This window comes from Sus scrofa, chromosome 15, assembly GCF_000003025.6.
Source record: "Sus scrofa isolate TJ Tabasco breed Duroc chromosome 15, Sscrofa11.1, whole genome shotgun sequence".
NCBI classification, from domain to species: domain Eukaryota; kingdom Metazoa; phylum Chordata; class Mammalia; order Artiodactyla; family Suidae; genus Sus; species Sus scrofa.
Window position 1 is genome coordinate 138,602,001 of NC_010457.5, and position 19,293 is coordinate 138,621,293.

At 57.5% G+C, this 19,293-nt stretch overlaps 1 protein-coding gene across 4 annotated transcripts in view; it reads right to left on the reverse strand.

Moving 5' to 3' along the window:
• Nucleotides 1–19,293, reverse strand: part of HDAC4 (histone deacetylase 4) — a 279,030-nt gene that overhangs the window by 223,764 nt on the left and 35,973 nt on the right. For all 4 annotated transcript variants that reach the window (XM_021075899.1, XM_021075896.1, XM_021075897.1 and 1 more), the window contains exon 2: nucleotides 12,241–12,428. In XM_021075899.1, coding sequence (XP_020931558.1) covers nucleotides 12,241–12,262 — 22 coding nt within the window. In that variant the 5' untranslated portion in view covers nucleotides 12,263–12,428. The remainder of the gene's footprint in view (nucleotides 1–12,240; nucleotides 12,429–19,293) is intronic.

A 19,293-nucleotide genomic window follows, 5' to 3' on the forward strand; every position in this document is an offset into this window, starting at 1 on the left:
CCTTAATTAAAACGTGGTGATTAGCAACCAAGTCAGACGGCCACGCCTGGGTCGGACACGGCCTGGCTCGCCCTTTGCTGGGAGCTCCCACTGCGCTTCCAGGAACAAGGACGAATTAGCAGCACATCCGCTGTCGCACACAACTTCTGCCCCCACGTGCGCGGTGACAAGGAGCGAGGATGCAGCCGGCGGCCCTGGCCGGGCGGGACCCAGCTTTCCAGGAACAGCGCTGCCCCACAGGACGGGTGCCCCACAGATCCGACCCGGCAGCTTGGACCCAGCCCAGGCTCGGGACAAGTGACCAACACAGGAAGGACGATTCCTGCCGGCCGGATGCGTCCACTATCTCTGCGGGGGAAGGAAAAGGACAAAGCGGGGGAAACGCCCGTGGGGAACCCCGGGCGCCGGACTTGGAGAGACAGGACCAGACGTGGGTCTGAGCGCCTCTGGCCCGAGATCTAAGCAGGGCTGCGGAAGGGTGTCCCCGGGACCCAGTGGCCTTGGAGAGGCTGCGTCTCCATCCCTCGACCCGATGCCCAGGCTGCTCACAGAAGAGACGGGGCCAAGGAGGAGCCGAGGGAGACCTCCGAAGTCAGGGGACCGGTCCTTGCCCCCAGCACACGTCTTACCCGGGTCCCCGAGCAAATGCCCTGTGACCTCTCAGGGCGCCTCCTTGTAGCCCAAAGCTGGTGCACGGGGAGCCCCAGGGCTTCAGCCACCCCCCACCCCCCACCTCCTCTGCTCGGCCCATCACCCCTCTTCTCACCGGAGCAAGCTGCAGCTCCCCTCCCGTCACTCAAGGGGTCCGTGGAACTCCTTCTCCTGGCCCCGCAGAGCTCACAGAGGTCTTCGATTCTGGGGGCGGGCCCTCCAGGGCCCCCAGGACTGGCATAAGCATCAAACAGCATGAAACACCTCACTCACGGGCTGCTACACAGCAAGGGCACAGGCCAAGGTCAACGTCCCCTCGGGTCGGCTTTTTAAATCCAAAACTGGACTCTAATGTTCAAAACTGAGACATCACTCTATCAAACAGGAGAAAAACTCGTGTTTATTTTCCAGGCAGTTTTCCCAAGTCCGCTGCAGCTGTCGTGGGGCTTCCATGGACGTTGATGAATCTGATCTAGAAGGGACGTGGAAACTGCATTCGACGGGCCTCTGCACTCAGCCGGGGTGGAAGACTCCACGCGCGACCCAAGCAAATGAGAGGCTCCGCGCAGGCGGCACGTGGAAGCCTCTCATGGAAGGTTCTGGAGCGGGGTCCTCGAGTCACGTGGGCAGGCCGAGCAGCTCCCGCCCCAGGCGGAGGGTCTGTGGCAGCTCAGCTTCAACTTTCTGGGGCCAGAGTTTTGTTTCCATCAAGAACGTATGTGTAGAATTAACTCGAAAGATACCCCCCAAAGTATTATACGTGGAAACCTGTCTTGAACAAAAACTCGTGAAAACTATGTGTTAATTGACATAAAACCAGAAAATACAGAACCTGGCTTCGTAGTAAAACAATGGTAAAGATGTTATCCTAACAAGCCATTTTGATCAGTGACTCGAGACAAATGTAAAACAATGCGAGCTGCCTGTCTGCTCCTGTCCGGGGGGGTGGGGGGGACACTGGCTGGCCCCTGGGACCCTGGTGCCTCCAGCGTGTGACCAGGTGCGGCAGGCCAGGCCCCGTTACACGAAGGTCCACCCCCTTTCCAGTGCAGAAGGTCTGTAAGTTTAGGGCCGTACTACCTGGAACCCTACCCCTGCCTCTCCAGGGAGAAGACACAGGATCGGCTGTTGGCCATTCCACCACCTTCCTATCCAACCACACGTGCAGGCACTGCCCGAAGGCAGAATTCAAGGCCAGGGTCCTTCTGCAGGGGGAGGCCTGGTACAAGGCGAAGCAGCCCGCCCCTGGGAGGCACCCAGGCCAGGCCAACAAGCCCCACCGACCTTCCTTCAGCAGAGGGGTGCGGTGGGCACACAGGAGCCGGTGGACACACAGCAGCCTCTGCCCCGTGGCCAAGCCAGCCTTCCCCCACCCATGCCCCTGGCGCAGCCCAGAGACTTCAGCCGTGGAAATTGTTGAGAAACGCTAATATAATGCTCTCTCAGAGGGCAACTTAAGCCACTCAAGAAAGACCCACGTTGCTCTTTTCTTCTCATAAACAACACTGACGCCTGAAAGCACCTCCCTCAGCCAGAGCCCAGCCCCAGCCCCGCATCTCCTGGGAAAGGCATTTCACGCGCCCTCTCCTTTGAACTACACTTGTGGAGGCCACGTCCACGCCCACCAGTCCCCAAGCCCACGCGCAACAGGAGCCACGGAACAGCAAAAGAAATCCGAGCACCTGCGAACCCAAAGAAACACCCTGGCCCGTGGTTCTGTGCACCAAGTCCTCGGGCCTCACAGACAGGACAGCTCGGGGGAAGCCCACTGGGCGCCAAGAAAGTCATGCCTCTGTCCAGGCCAGGGCCACCAGCCGTGGGAGTTTTACCCTGGACAGAGGTATTGAGAGGGGACAGGAAGGGGCAGGAAATCTAAGCACAGACCAAGCAGGAGGAGCAACCAACCACCCCCACCCCGGGGCAGGGGGTCTCCCGTGCAGCACGTGCAGGTGGACTCCAGCCCAAGGGTCTCTCAGCTCCTCACCTGCCAGGTGCCACCACCGCCACCACCCCCAACCAGGACCGCCCCCCAGCCCTTCCGTGAAATGCGACTGTGCCACGCTGGTCACCAGGAGGCCGACCTGTGTCACTGACCTGCTGGCCCAGCCCCACCCCTGCTTTTTCACGGCACCAGGAGAAATGACCATGAAACAACCGAGGGATGATGGGGGGGGGGGGGGTACCAAATCGCAGAAAGAGGGATGAGCAGACAGACAGCCGGGCTTTCTCAGAGGCCAAGAGGCCCCCGTGGGGACGTCTAACCAAACTCCTGGCCCGCCCCCTCAGAGGCCAGCTGTGCATTTCCTAAAAGCAGGTCTCCTTGGGACAGAAAAACCACAGAGGCGTCAGCACTTCAGGCCAAGCCCCCAACATGCCCAGGGCACAGACGTGCCGCTGTGTCTTTCCCTCCACGGGCGCTGAGGGCCTAGAGACAAGCATCTCCTCCCCCGAGCCTTCGAGGACACTGAGGTCCAAATCCGCATTTAGAAAAGAACCTCCTAGGTCAAAGCATCATCTGCAAAGAGGCAAGATGCCCCCGCAAAGGCCCACGGACGGGGCATCCTCGTGTGAAACCGCCGGGCCGCCTGGCTCCGCGGCAACCGTGGGAGACGCTGGCCACTGCGGACCCGGTTCCTCAGCAGCAGCCACACCTCTGTCCCGGTCACTCAGAGCCCTGGGCTCGTGGACAGCTAAGGGGCGACTCAGACGCCCATCAGCGCAGTCCTGACCTCCCTTGGCCACTGCCTTCACCACCGTCACCATCAGTGACTCGACTGCAGCGCACGCAAGCTGGCCAGCCCCACAAAATACCCAGGTCCTCACCTCCGGCTTCTGCGGAAACTCCCCAACAAAAATCTCCACTCCCCACGTCCCCGGAACCTTCCCAGAACCTTCTCAAATTCTCAAAAAACCCTTCTATGGACAGGCTCCTAGAGGGGACCAGTTAACCTGCCTCTCCTTTCCCGATCCTTCCAGTGAGACGGCGGAAGTACGCGGTCAGCTCCCCGGGACCAGGCGTGAGTGGTCCGGACACAAAGCCACGTGGAGACTGCAGGCATTGGGGCAAAACCGGTGCTGGGCCGGGCGGCGCTGGGGGCACAGAAGAACAGCCGGCAGGTCTGCATTCTGGATCAGACCACGGCGGGCGGGGGCTGTAAGAAGCAGTCCGTCAGCCCCCGACTTGGATTAAATCAACATGAAGGTGAAAATGAGCAGGATTAAGAGTTCTGAGTCACACCGTTTGACCCTGGAGCAGCTACCCTGAAACACACCCACTGTACAGGCGAAGACAGGGCTCTTCGTACAGCATCTGGGATGCTGTGCTAGGAGCACGTCCCGTGGAGTTCCCTTCACTCCGAGAGCACGGCCCGGACCCTGCCGAATCAAGAGGCCAGCAAGAGAACGGTGATGACCCAAGTTCAATGTCTACGGAGAACGTCCCAGGAAAACGCACATACTGCACTTAAAAAGGAATAAACTTCCTTATGAAAGCAAACAAGTCAAAACAGAATTTTTGGGAGCTCCCGTCGTGGCGCAGCGGAAACGAATCCGACGAGGAACCACGAGGTTTCGGGCTTGATCCCTGGCCTCACTGAGTGGGCTAAGGATCCGGCACTGCCGTGAGCTGCGGTGTAGGTCATAGACGGATCCCGCATTGCCGTGGCTGTGGTGTAGGCCGGTGGCTACAGCTCTGATTCGACCCCTAGCCTGGGCACCTCCATATGCCACAGGTGTGGCCCTAAAAGATCAAAAAGACAAAAAAAAAAAAAAAAAAAAAAAGGCAGAATTTTTAGCTTTCAAAACATGAGGTCTTCTCCTGGCTGTAGCACCTTGAACAACTGCAATCTTCTTAAAAAAAAAAAAAAAAAAGAGAGAGACCTAAGAGTTTAAAACTTTAAAAAACGAATTGCCATCAATCACAAAGGCTCCTTCAGTGAAAGGCCTGAGGAGACAGCTTAGCAATAACCGGTCGCCAACATCCAGCAAGTGTGTTGTGCCAAAGAGCTCACGAGACCCCAGGAGAACGCAGTTCCATGCAGAAAGCAAAGTCCCCCTTGGTTACCGGGGACACCTGCCATCAGGAGGCTCAGTCCCCGTCTGCATCGCTCTTCACAAATCCTACTGCACAAGGGACAGAAACAAGCAGGTGTGATACACGCGCGTGTGTGTGTTACTGCGTCTGCATCACTTTGAAATAAGCCTCCCTACTACGTTCAAGAGCGTTGTGTCTTGGGAGAAGCTAGAAAACGGCTGTCACGAGGAACATGGCTTGTCACGGGAAAACCCCCAAAGCGCGGAAGGTGCAGTTCCGCCTGGAACATTCCGGCCCCGGGTCGGGATCATCGCGCTCAAGCAGTGGCAGCGGGCGCGCCAGGCAGAGGACAGGCTGGGCGCACACGGAGCCTGAAGCCCAACAGGACAAGGCCACTGGGGGACGTCCCGGCTCATGACCCGGGTAAGTGGCCAGAGCCCCGGACCCGCTGCGGCCGCGCCCCCCCCCACCCCCTTTGCGCGCGCCCGGAGCCCCGGAGCCGCGGCAGGGACGGCCAGCCCCGCGTCTAGAGGAGCCCAAGGTCCCCCCACCCCTACCCCCACCTCCGGCCCCGGCCCCGCATCAGTTTGTTTTGTGGGAAGAGGGAAGGGCGGGCAAACGTGAACGTCACGTGACAACACTTCCTTCGGCCCCACACGGCGCACCCTCCCTCTCAAAGGCCAACATTCCCAACGTCTCCCGGCTCAGCGGGAACAACAAAGCAGCTTAAAACACGAAGGCCACTTGCCTCAAGGATTCTTTCTCCAGCGTCACAGTTTTCCTCCCAGGGTCCGTGCTTCGCCCCGGTCCCGGGAACCGGGGACCCCGAAGGAGGCTCGCGGGCGCGAGTGAAACAAACACTCCGAGCAGAACGGCCCGAGGGAAGCTGCGCTCCCGAAGGCTGGCAACGAGCGGCTCGGCCAGGTCCAGCAATGCCCTCGGGACGCGTCCCCAACCCGGCACGAGCCAAGAAGCTCAGCAAGGCAAAGCCGTGCTCTTAAACGGAGGGGGCACAGAGCACGGGTCCCAGGAGAGGGCACAGCGCGGGGCCAGGACGAGGGGCCCACAGCCCTTCGCCACTGCCCCGGCCTCCTTTGCCAGCCGCTCGGGCCTCAAAGGCCCTCTGGGCATCCCGGCCTCTGTGCCCCATGGGCAGGCGAGCCCCCACCCTGCTTCCCGCTCAGCTCACCCATCCCTTCCGGGAACCGTCTCTCTGCTCAGAGACCACACCGTACTCCCTCCGCCTGGCCTGGCCTGGGCCGCCACCAAGCGGGCAGGCGCTTCCCAACCGGCCCAGTGCGCCCGGCGTCTGCCCGGCCCGGGGGCACCCGTCCCTCGAGGGCAGATGACAGATCCTGGTCCCCGAGGGCCCTGCGATACCTGACCTTGGGCTAATAAGCACTGGACGGCAGTCGGCCGGTTTCCTCACGCGTCAAACAGGACGCGCGGGCCCTGGCTCGCGTCGCGGGGCCGGCGTGCAAAACAAAGGCAGTCACTGTAAAGCGGACGCCAGAACGCGGTGGCTGTTCATTCTGGGCCTGAAACCACAGCAGGCTTTGTGCAGCAGCAGCACGTAACCGGCCTTGATTTGCTCTACGTTTTAAACGTCTGCGGTTTCTTAAACAGAGCAGCCCGGGCCCTCACAGCCCGGCGTCGGAGGTGGCCGCACCGCGCACCTGGCCACGCTGAACCCGCGCCGCCACCGCCGGCCCCCCAATCACGGCCTTTCTGTTCCACCATCGAGCGCCTTCAATGGTTTCTAATGATCCTGCTACGGGGCTTTCTATGTCAAATACATCCCGGGAGTTCATTCTTAAATTTCAATGTCATTAATCATCCAACATTCAGCCTCTCAGAACTCAGAAATTTGCATTTCTACAATGGGGGCTTTGGAAAAAAAGGCCTAAATGCAAGTGTTCCACACACTGTACAAGAATTTTCAGAGAATTTGCCAAACAAACCATCAATGCTTCATTGACAGCGAATGTTCTGAGCGCTTCATAACGCCTGAGAATTCGTGATTTTTAAAAGACAAAACACAATTTGAGGATCAAAAAAGAGAAGCAGGTTGAAAAAGAAGTCGTTATGTCTCCATGATTTTCCAGAACAAATCTTGACTGATTAAGATCCCAGAAAATGACGGTGAGGAGAATCCGGGCCAGTGACAATGCCAGAGCCGCCGATGTGCCCGCAGGAGGCCTGGGGGACATGCTGCAGCAGGAGGCGCCCGGGGCGCTTCTGAGCCCTGCCTGCGGGGCGTGAGGCCCCCCAGCATCTCCACCCCGAGGTCAGTCTGGACAGTGAGGCTCCCCTGTTTCCCCAGGAACACCTGGAGTGGACACAGCCTCGGGGACTGGTCCCCTCGCCCTGCGTCCCCAGGGCTCAGGCCTTTCTCTCCCCAGGCCAGAACGCCCAGGCCTACCAGCCACCAGGGGCTCTCCGTGCCTCACGGAGCTCTCACCATGAAGCTCTTCTCGAGCTGCTCCCCACCTTCTGACGGGCGTGATCTCAAGCCCCGGGCCCTCCCCTCACCCCCAGGACTCTGCCAGCCGCACACGCCCGCTGAACCCCACGCCCCCGGAAGCCCAGGCCTGGGCCTCCCCAGCCTCATTCAAGGCCACTCTCGGCTCCCCAGCGCTGCAGTCGCCTCGTGCGGCCCAAGGCTCCCGCAGGGTCCACGACCCACCGCCAGCAGCTCAGAATCTGCAGCTGTGCACGGCAGGCCCTCGACAGTCGCTTCCTCCCCCTGAAACCTTGCGATACTCCTGAAACACTCCACCCCTGCAAAGCACGGTTTCAACGCTCTACACTCATTTCCTTCTGGACCATTTCTGTATTAAAACATAATACCGGAGTTCCCGTCGTGGCGCAGTGGTTAACGAATCCGACTAGGAACCATGAGGTTGCGGGTTCGGTCCCTGCCCTTGCTCAGTGGGTTAACGATCCGGCGTTGCCGTGAGCTGTGGTGTAGATTGCAGACGTGGCTCGGATCCCGCGTTGCTGTGGCTCTGGCGCAGGCCGGTGACTACAGCTCCGATTCAACCCCTAGCCTGGGAACCTCCATATGCCGCGGGAGCGGCCCAAGAAATAGCAACAACAACAACAACAAAAAAAAAAAAAAAAAAAAAAAAGACAAAAAGAAAAACATAATACCGTGGGGGCCAAACCTGCTGGAATAAACAGACTCAAGATTCCACAACGCGGCCCGGGGCTCCGGCTCTGGTCCAGCCGAGGCCGCGAGACCTCTCCTGGGGGCCCCACAGGATCGGGACTTTGCAGAGTCTGAAGAAATCAAACTGTTGAAACTCACTTGTCCCTAAGTTACTGTTGACACAGGCGTTTCAGCGGCTTTTATGTGGACGGGGCGTTTCAGACTGAACAGAAAGCTAAGACATCACGGTGTGGTCCAGGCTGAAGCCGAGCTGCACACACCAGGCTCCCTCAAAACGGCTGTCCTGTTTTTAAGGCAACACCAGGCCTGCCTCTTTCAGGACACCAGGAGCGGCGGGACTTGTAAACGATTCGACTCCAGCCCTGCTCAACCAGTCTCCACGGAGAGTGCGGTGGGGCCTTGTGGCACCTCTCCAGGGCTGGGGGACATGTCCAGCGTCTCCTCCAGGCAGCAACGTTACTGCGAGGAGGGGTGCTGCCCTGGGGGTCGGAGGTGGGAAAACGGGGGCCGAATGACAGAGTCTGGCAGGCCCTGACGTCCCAGCCTGCTTGAACCGCAACGAGACGAGCGGGGCCGTCGAAGGAGACCAAAGGAGGGGGCGGAAGGGGCGCCTGGGCTCGTCCTGCCCAGGCTCCCCCGAGTCTGGGACGGGGCTCCGCCCTCAAGGCGCTGCACCCTGAGAGCCAGGCCCCAAGAGGGGACGCCTGGGCGCCGGGGGGCGGGAAGCAGCGCCGCTCAGACCTGCCCTCCGTCCTTCCCCCCTCCAAGAAGAGTCCCCTTGGACTAAACCAAGCCGAGCCCTTTCCTCGGGCCGCTCACATCATTAGGCAGAGTTATTCAGAGCAATAAAGCCCCGACAGTTACCAGTTTTACGTCAGAGCACCAGGGCCTGGCTCTGGCAAAGTTCAGAAGGACGGCAATAAAATCGCGGGCCGCCCCACCCAGCAGCGGAGGGCGAGTGCAAGGAACACGGGAGAGAAAACGCTACACTTCAAACAAAAAGGGCCTTTGAGCATCAGGGCCAAGCAGCCTGCACTGCGAGCGTGCGCGCAGGAACCCACAGCGGCTGGACCCCCCTGGGCCCGGCGCCCGAGGGCCACACAGGAGCGGCGGCGGCCTGAGCAAGGACGGGGGACGCAGGGAGGGACGGAGGGAGGGTGCGGCCAGGAGAGGCGGCCCCAGACGTCCCGGTGATGCTGAGGCAGACACGGGGCTGGGCTGCTCGGCCCAAGACAGAGAACACCTGGCAACGCCCTGTTCACAGCAGCAGCTGGACAAGTCACGTCGGGATGAATTACCTCCCGCCCCCGCCAAGCCACTAAAACGACAACAACACAGACATAAAACCATGAACGGGTCTGCAGCAAGGCCGGGCCGGGGAAGGAGCACCATCGGCTGATAAGGAACTTGGAGGACTTTTCTAGAACAAGGCAATTCCATGGGAGCCCGGCAGTGGGAAAGCAGCCCTAGCGAGCAGCCCTGTCCCCACAGGGGAGGGAGGAGGCTCTGGACGAGGATCAGCCCCCCCCCCAGGGGACCGAGGCAGTGGGGTCCGGCATCACACACACACACACACACACACACACACACGGGACAGGTCATGACGCAGTCAGCTTCAACCCGACGTGAGCCGCGTGGAAGGAGAGAAAGCGAACCCCGCTAGGCGTCCGCCTAAGAGACAGGCTGTGGGGAGCACACCTGCCAGGGGGCGAGGAGTGTGGACGGGAGAGCCCGTCAGCAAAAGAAACCAGGAGGAAGCCTTGGGGAAGAGACTGAAAAACAAGGGACAAGACTCACAGCACAGAGACAGCTGCACCGCACTCGCTTATGAGACCAGGGCCTCCGAGAGATCCAGCCACTAGTTTGGGGGATTTTTAATTTTTTTTTTTTTCTTTTTAGGGCCACACCTGTAGCATATGGAGGTTCCCAGGCTAGGGGCTGGATCAGAGCTGCAGCTGCCGGTCTACACCACAGCCACAGCCACGCCAGAGCCAAGCCACATCTGCCACCCTCACCAAAGCCACGCCAACACCGAGTCTTTAACCCCCAGAGCAAGGCCAGGGATTGAACCTACATCCTCACAGAGACAAAACCAGGTCCTTAACCAGCTGAGCCACAACAGGAACTCCTGACAGTCCGTAGTTTTGAAGCAGCGGAAAACACACTGGAACACAGAAAGCAAAAAACAGCCCATAAAATGGTCTTTTTGTGAAAAGAATATTACAAACAATAGAGTAGAAAGCACACACTTCTCTAGAAAACAAGGAGACAAGAAACAGCAAAGCTCCAGCGATTGAAACAACGCGATTCACTTGGTACCGACAGAAAAAGGACCAACTGGGAACAACAGAAAAATTCATGTTCTCCTACACAGACGTCAACTGGACCTTGAGGAACAGGGGCTTGGACTGCGAGGACCCACTCACGGCGGATTTGCTTAAAGCAGCTCCACCGCCCGAGGCCGGGGGCCGCCGCGGGCACGAGATCACGGAATCAGCCACAGATGCAGAGGGCCCACTGTAAACGACACACGGACGTGCAAGTGGCCCCCGTGCTATTCCTGGGTCAACTGCGTATTTCTGAACCGCTGATGTACGCTGTAGATTGCTTTCCTTAAGGGCTGCACTTGCGACATATAGAGGTTCCCAGGCCAGGGTCCCACTGGAGCTACAGCCGCCAGTCTACACAACAGCCACACTAACACGGGATCTGAGCCGCGTCTGTGACTTATGCCGCAGCTCACGGCAACGCCGACCCGTAACCCATGGAGCGAGGCCAGGGATCGAACTTGCATCCTCATGGACACTAGCTGGGTTCGTAACCACCGAGCCATAATGGGAGCTCCTAGGACTGCGTCAGACCAAAGACGAAACTAGCGGGGACGGGCATTCTCTTTCCTCGAGCGCCTGGTGGCGTGTTTGAGAGGTGACCGTGTCTAGAGCTGCTCATACGGAAACGTCCGCCCGCACCCCCAGTAACGTAAATTCCAAGCATCACTCTCCCCAGCCCGCTGACAAGCAGGAAAGAGCCTGAGTCCCCCGAGTGCTGGTGCAAAGGAAGGACAGACGGCTGCTCGCACACCAGGACGGAGACGCCGAGACAGAGCTGCCGGAGCAAAGTGAGAGGGCGCGTCAAGCGTTAAACGCACCTGCCCACCGACCTGGGAATTCCGCTGCGTGTGAACCCACGGAGATACCGAGGGATGTGCACGTTCCCAACAGACGGATGATGCCTGTGCGAGGCCAGTGTGGGCTGATGTGTCCACTGCCGCCACCACAGCGAGCTACCCAAACAAGTTTGTTCTATGCACAAACCGACATCAACAGATGCTCCGAACGCACTGAAATGAAAAGGAAGGTAAGACGCAGAACCCCACAGAGAGCGCGTGACTGGCGCTGCTGTCTAGGCCAGGGGTGGGGGGCACCAGAGGGAGACGGCTGGGCGCTGTCCGGGAACACCTTACACGCTTCCACCCGGACTTCCACCCGCCCTGCTCCTCCGGCGATCAACCCACCTACACTGAATCGGAATCCGGCTCTCGCGAGGCAGACCACTCCCGTGGGCCCAAGGACAGGGGCTGCACGTGTGGACGCCGATCCCCAGGGAGAGACCAGGCCAAGCCCGACCCCCGCTGAGCCGGAGCCCGAGCCACATGGGTGCAGGTGCCTCAAGCATGCCCAGCACCTGGCAGGAGGACGCAGGACAGACTGACATCGGAGCGCCCCGGAGACCACGCTGTGCTGGCCGTGGCAGCAGCCTGGGCAGCACAGCGCCAGTGGCCAGGAGGCGGTCCAGCAGGCGGGACAAGGTGGGGCCCCCCGCTTCATGGGAGGGTGCTCTGTGACCTTGAGGGGGCAGGAGAAGTCCACAACACACCTGGGAAGCCAAAAGCCACACAACCACGGTTCTGATCCCATCGGCCACCTACTAGCTCTGTGACCTCAGACGAATCACTGCTCCCGACCAGGTGGCAGGCCTGTAACACTCAATGCAGTTAAGATGCTTGGCACAGCACCGAATAAAGGCCTTGGGCACCAGGAGTGATGCCCGTGGCCGCCACCGATGGGCACCAATCGTGTTCCTTTTCAGACTCGGCCCGAGGCCCGGCCCAGAGTCAGTGCCGCCCCCACCCCAGGCCTCCAGAAACAAAGCGGCTGGAGAGGAAAGGCACCCCCAGAGCCCAGGTGGCCTGCACACACAGCGGCTGGCGAGCCAAGGCGGAGACCAGGCCCGCGTCTCCGTGGGGCCTTCGTTGCTGCCCTGCGGTGGGGACGTCCGCTGTGCACGTGAAGCCACCGCTCGCCCAGGCGCTCCGTTACCGCGCCCACAAGGGTGACATCGGAGTCACGGGGAGCCTTCATGGGGGGCACGGGGCCCAGCTTACCTGGGTGGCTCTGGGAGCTCATGACGAGCTGCGTCTCCTCCTCAAGGCGACTCCGAAAGGCTCAGGGCGTCCGCGGAGGCGGGAGCTCAGAGCGCCCCCGGCAGGGACCCGCACGGCCCGGCGAGGGCTGGACCTCGCCGCGTTGTCCGGAGGAGGGCAGGGGTCTCCACTGGCTCTCGGGAGCCGACCTGCGTGGTCAGAGGAGAGATGCTTCAGTGAGGATGCGAAGGCCGGGCTGCGCGGAGGGAACCCGCCCAGGCCTCACCGCTTCCGCCACAGACCGCGTGGCCTGGGACCGCAAGTCACCTGCGGCCTTTCTACGAGGACAGGCCCCCGCCGGGCTCTGGCCGCGGCCGCAACCCACCCCTGTGCTGGTGGACACGAGCACACACATGGCCATAGCTGCATCTCTTGACCCCAGCACGACGGCAGAAAACATTTCCAAAGCAAGTTCACTTTAAACCAACTCCCACCGCACGCTTTTCTCATTTCTGCTAGAGACGCAAATGTTCCTATTTTTGCAGAGCTGCAATCCTAGGCTTTAGGTCTAAATTCAACTTCCGTCGCTCATGCCTGAAATAGTTCCCATGTTTCTGCCTTCACAACAACCATTTCCTCAATTTATTTTCGTCTTCTGACTACGAAGGTAACACCAGCTAGGAGTTCCCGCTGTGGGGCAACAGGATCGGTGGCGTCTCCAGAGCGCAGGGATGCCGAGTTCGACCCCGGGGCCGACGGGGTTGAGGGATCCAGCGCTGCCCCAGGTGTGGCAAGGGTCACAACTGTCATTCACACCTGATCACTGGCCGGGAAGCTCCCCATGCCGCAGGGCGACCAAAAAAGAGGGGAAAAAAAAGTCATGTAAGTTACCGGAGTCCCCGCGGTGCCAACACAGAGGCAAGCAGGTGGTAACACTGTGATGTGTTTCCTGGCTGTTGCTTCTCTCTGCCCTCTGCCCACACAAACTGCTGGCTGGACAGGCGTCTGCCCTAGGCTCTCCGCACACAGGACAGTCAGGAGTTTTCCACTGTCACCAACAACTCCTGTAACGGTATTTGGAAGCTTCCGCCTACTCCAGCTGGGACAGGAGCTGCCGCCACCCCCTCTGAGGAGCCCCCCTCCCCTACTCCAGGTGGCTCTGAGCAGCCCTGCCCCGTCCCCAGACCTAAGCCGAGCTCCTCGAATCATCTTCCCAAGACCAGACTCCAGGAGTTCCCGTTGTGGCGCAGTGGTTAACGAATCCGACTAGGAACCATGAGGTTGCAGGTTCGGTCCCTGCCCTTGCTCAGTGGGTTAAGGATCCGGCATTGCCGTGAGCTGTGGTGTAGGTTGCAGATGCAGCTCGGATCCCATGTTGCTGTGGCTCTGGCGCAGGCCGGTGACTACAGCTCCAATTCGACCCCTAGCCTGGGAACCTCCATATGCCTCGGGAGCGGTCCTAGAGAAAGCAAAAAAAAAAAAGACCAGACTCCACAGATCACAGCCCCTAACAGTGGAGCCCAAAGAAACCAGCACAGGGCCCCACCACCCAGCACAGGGCCCCTACCACCCAGTACAGGGCCCTCTACCACCCAGTACAGGGACCCCACCACCCAGCACAGGGCCCCCCACCACCCAGCACAGGGCCCCCCACCACCCAGTATAGGGGCCCCCACCACCCAGCACAGGGGCCCCACCACCCAGTACAGAGCCCCCCACCACCCAGCACAGGGACCCCACCACCCAGCACAGGGGCCCCCACCACCCAGCACAGGGACCCCACCACCCAGCACAGGGACCCCCACCACCCAGCACAGGGACCCCACCACCTAGCACAGGGACCCCACCTACCCAGCACAGGGACCCCACCACCTAGCACAGGGACCCCACCCACCCAGCACAGGGGCCCCCACCACCCAGCACAGGGGCCCCACCACCCAAGGACTTCTTCCCTCTCGCTAATAACCAAAGAACCTTAACCTGCTCACAGGTAAAGGAGCCATCTCCAGAAGTGGCCTATTTAGGCAGTTTCCAATTACTGGTCACCTATGACTCTGTCATCGGTGTCTTTGCTGTCTTTAGGGTCAGAGCTCTGGATCTGGTTTTTCCCTTCGGGAACACATTGATTTATTTATCTCAGGTTCAGAATTTCGATTCATCTCTCGACCAGAAAGAAACACTGCCGTTTTAAAAGCACCGTATCTTCTGTCCATATGTACACCCAAGACCGGGCTTGTTGGATCCTATGCTAGTTAAACGCACCTCTATGTTCACTGCAGCACTATTCACAACACCTAAGATATGGAAGCAACCTAAGTGTCCACAGACAGAAGGACAGTCAGGATATTTAGGGTGGATACAGAAGATGTGGTACATACATCAAAACAATGGAATACTACGCAGCCGTAAAAAGAATGAAAGAAATCCACGTGCAGCAACATGATGTCAACTAGAGAGTCTCATATTAAGTGAAGTCAGAAAGAGAAAGACAAATAGAGTATGACCTCGCTTTATATGTGGAATTTTTTAAGGACACAAATGAACTTATTTACAAAACAAACAAGAGTCACAGACTTTGAAAACTAACTTATGGATAACAAGGGGGAACGATGGGGAGGAGGGCTGAACTCGGAGTTTGTGACTGGCATGGGCACACTGCTGTACACAGGCTGGACGGCCGCTGGGGACCTGCTATAGAGCACAGGGAACGCTGCTCAATATTCTGTGATAATCTGTACGGCAAAAGAGTCTGAAAAAGGATGGACATGCAAAATACATAACTGAATCACACTGCTGTACAGCCAAAATTGACTTGTAAAGCAACTACGATAAAACTTTTAAAAATTAAAAAAAAAAAGCAGTGTAGATGGTACTTTTGCCAACCCTCGCAAATCTCAGAAGGCTCTGTGTCCTCACACAAAAATCACCGCTGGGCTGGGTATAAAAGTCTTAGATCACAGCTACTGCTCCCGCAAAATCTCAGACACTGCCCGAGCTTCAGATGCAGAAAATTCCGGCCAGCCTACCAGCAGCTCCTATCTGGGTAACCCACGCGAGCCAAGCTTTGATGCGGCCGCTGTTGTTCTCGTCACTTTCTTCTGTCTGGACTCTGCTAGGACTTTTTTCTTTTCTTTCATCGAAATTCAGCAACACTGTCAGAGGTGTATGGTAAGCATCTCTTTTCAATTTTTTTTTTTGTTCCAAACATGAACCTTTCAACACACACGGGTCTTTTCTTCCTGCTCAGGAAAATGCTCTTCAATTACGCTTCAATTATTGTTTTTGTTAAATGTGTTTTGGCATCTTCAGAGGTTCCCACGCTGTCTGGCTGGAACCTCTCCACGGCATGGGGCCTCTCTCCCCACCAGCAGGCACGTGGTAGAGGATCCGGGACTCCCGAGAACCTTTGCAAACACATGCTCTTCGTCACTGCTCCTCGTCGCCACGATAACCGCTCTGCTCTTCATGGCTGTTCGTCTGCACTGTTTCGGCCATGCCCAGGGCATGGGGAAGTTCCCAGGCTGGGGCCGGAACCCGCCCCACAGCAGTGACAATGCCGGATTCTTAACCCAGTTGGGCCACGAGGCAGCTTCGACACAGATTTTACCTAATCCTTAAACTCTCTGTGTTCAACCACTTCCCTTTACGACTCACTCCATCATCTCTTCCTCCAGGCTGCTTCCCTCTGCATCAGTTTCTGCTCCTGTTTGTCTTCCTAGACAAGGTCTTCAAATTTCTTTCTTTCTGATTCTAACCCTAAGTCATTTTCACAGGTCTTCTGTCTTTTGCATTTCAAGGCATTTCCCTTTGCCCCTCATTCTGAGGTACCTTTTTGAGACTCTGTGGTGGGGACAGTTTCTGTTGGTTTATCCTCAAATCAGAAGAGCTGTAGTCTAGACCCGAGTGTTGCCCAAAGACTGCGTGCCCTTGCCCCCCACCCCCATTTCCGTCCCCTGCAGGAGCCAGCGCTCTGGCAGCTGACATGCCAGCCCCGAGCCAAACGCCCCACATCCAGCAGGCTCGCACCTGGCACAGGGCTGCCAGACGGAGGCAGACTCGCTTCCCAACTGCACAGCAAACAGAACACAAAAGTGGCTGCTCTCATACAATATACATGCTCTGGAAGAATCTCACACTCTGAAACGTGCATCCTAAAACCGCCTGGGCCCATGAATAAAAAAGGCTGGAGCAGACTGTTCAAAACTGCAATTTAATAACCCGGGTACCATAAAAATCAATAGTCACTCTAAATTAAAAATTACCATAGTTGTAAAAAAAAAAAAAAAAAAAAAGGAGACCAAGTAGAAGTTCCCATGTGACTTAGCAGGTTAAGGATCTGGCGTTGCTGCAGCTGTGGCGCAGGCTGCAACCTTGGTACGGGTTTGATCCTTGGCCCAGGAACTTTTGGCCATGGTTGCAGCCAAAAAAAAGAAAAGAAAAAAGTAAAATTCCTAATAAATAAAAAGTCCAGCAAACGTAGAACTTTAACTTTACACAAGGTGGCAACCCTTTGATGAGAAAGGTTCAAAGAAGGAGTGGAAAGCTTTGGAGCTAGAGAATCAAGAACAAAATATACAAAGATGGAGAAAAACATGCAATGAACACTTTCGAGAAGAGTACGTGGCCAAAAGGAGCACGAAGCCGAGCCAAGGTGGGGGGTGACCACGGGTCACCACGCCCAGTCTGGGAGTGTCTGTAGCCTTCAAGACCCGTTCCTTGACGGCAGAAAGCATCAGTGAACCAGGGACCGTCGCGTCCAACCAGCCCAGCTGCTGGGCTCACTGATGTCTCTCCCGCACAGGGCACGGGCCGCGGGGCATGGAAACGTGTGTCCTTCCAGGGCGAAGGGATATGAAAGCGCAGGTGCGCTGCCTACTGCGGCCCGAAGAAGGACCACAGACCAGGCGGCTTAAAAGAGCAGCAAGGTGTGTTCACGGATCTGGAGGCTGGGCCGTCTCAGACATCTGAGATACGGGGGTCATGAGGCCGTCCTCCCTGCCTGGCCTCTCCAGCCTTGCGGGGGGGGGGGGGGGGCAGGTCAGGGGGCCCTGGCGTCCGGGACCCTCCTCAGCTGCAGCTGCAGGACCAAACCCTGACTTGGTCACCACTCGCCTCTGCCTCACGGGCCGCCTCCTCAGAAGGATGCTCACACTGCCCCAGGGGCTCAACCGGCCTCCGGATGACTTCATCTGAACCAACACGTCTGCGACAACCCTGTCTCCAAAGCAGGTCACGGCCCGCAGCACAGGGGTGAGGACGTCAGGGCAGCCCTCCTGGGGAACACGACCCACCCCAACACCCAGGCCTCTTCCTGATGCTCCCCCAGCAGCCTCGCCAGCCCTGGGAGAGCCCGGACGGTGCCAAGGGGAAACGTGCCCTCATCATTTCACAATCCTCTCCATCGTACCCGACCGCATTCCACACAGCCCCACCCCGCCCCCCAACCCGGCAGCTCTCCAGGCCAACCAGGCAGAGAGGCCTGGAGTCTGGGAAGCAGGTCCATGCAGCACAGGCACGGCTGTCCTGAGTTCTGGCCGGTCCGGAGGGTGACTACAGAGGGAAGGGGGCCCCCTCCCTGTTCTCAGCTGAACCCCCAGCTGACTCATGTAGCCCAGTTCCTCCGACTTCAGCCATGCCGAGTCTGTCGACAGACCCTGCACCCTGGGCCTCTGAGAGGAACCAGAGCCCTAACCAGAAATTTCTGGTTAGCTGCTTACTGGCCTTCCAGCTAACAGCCGAGAGCAAAGCCACAAGAGCCAAGGCCACCTGCGTCCTGGGCTCCAGATACGAATCTCAGGCCATATTTTAAAAGGAACGTGATCTTGAGTGAGCTACTGACCTCTCCCTGCCCCATTTCCTCACCCATGGGGATGGGATGACGATGGAGAAACAGCATTTGAACATCACAGGGGGTGATAAGGACTTAACGGTTAACCCAGGATCACAGGGGGTGATAAGGACTGAACAGGTTAACCCAGGAGGAGCCCCCCTCAGGGCTGGTACATGGTAAACACACAAGTACTAGCTATTGATACTATCCTCATTCATTTTAAGCCAAAAGCTTCTAACAAAGTTTTGACAATTTCCCTGGGGACAATGAGAATTCTACCTCTAGTCAAAACAGAGTAACACAGACCAGATTTACGCTTGCACGTGAAACAGCTCAGACAGACAAAATACGTGTGACTATGGCTTAGAGACACCGGACACCATGCAGTGACCCTGGAGGAGGAAGGCACATGATCAACTGCCCAGTCATCCCAGCTGACACTTCGGAGTTTCCAGGTGGCAGTGCAGGGAGGGCACAGAAAATATCTGACGAAATAATGGCTTAAAATTTCCCAAATTTGATGGAAAGTATAAACCCTCAGATCCAAGAAGTTCAACAAACTCCAACACAGACATGTGATGATTACGCCAGGGAACAACGTAATCAAACTGCTTAAAATCAGTCTCAAGGAAAGTCTTAAAAGCAACTGGGAAGAGGAAGGCACGGCACAGGCAGAAAAACACAAATAGGAATGACAGCAGATTTCTGGGTGGAAAGGATGAGAGCCAGAAGACAATGGAGCAGTGCTTTTCAAAGGGAAGCACAGGGACACACACACTGCCAGCCTCGAACGCTGCACCCCGTGAAAGTGTCTTCAAACAAAGGTGAAAGAGAGATGTCTTCATATATTAAAAAGCTGCAAATACGCACCAACCAGCAGATCTGCACTAAAGGAAATATCAAAGGCGTCTTCCAGGCAGGAGGAAAATCATACAAGATGGAAACACAGGTCTGCACAGAGGAGTGAAGAGCTTTAGAGATGGACCCACACAGGCAAACATAAGAGATTCTTCGCTGAATCGCTTTTAAAGAGAACTGTTTAAATAAAACTAATAATGTATTGAGACGTTGATATCACATGCACTAGGAAAACATGTCAAAAATAGCAGAGACTGGGAGGGAGGAGGCGAAGTAAAAGGTCCATGTTCTTCTATTGGACATGAAGTGGCATAACTTTGACAACGGAGGGTGATAAGCTGAAGATGCAGATGATAAATCCCAAAGCCCCCCCCCCAAAAAAAACA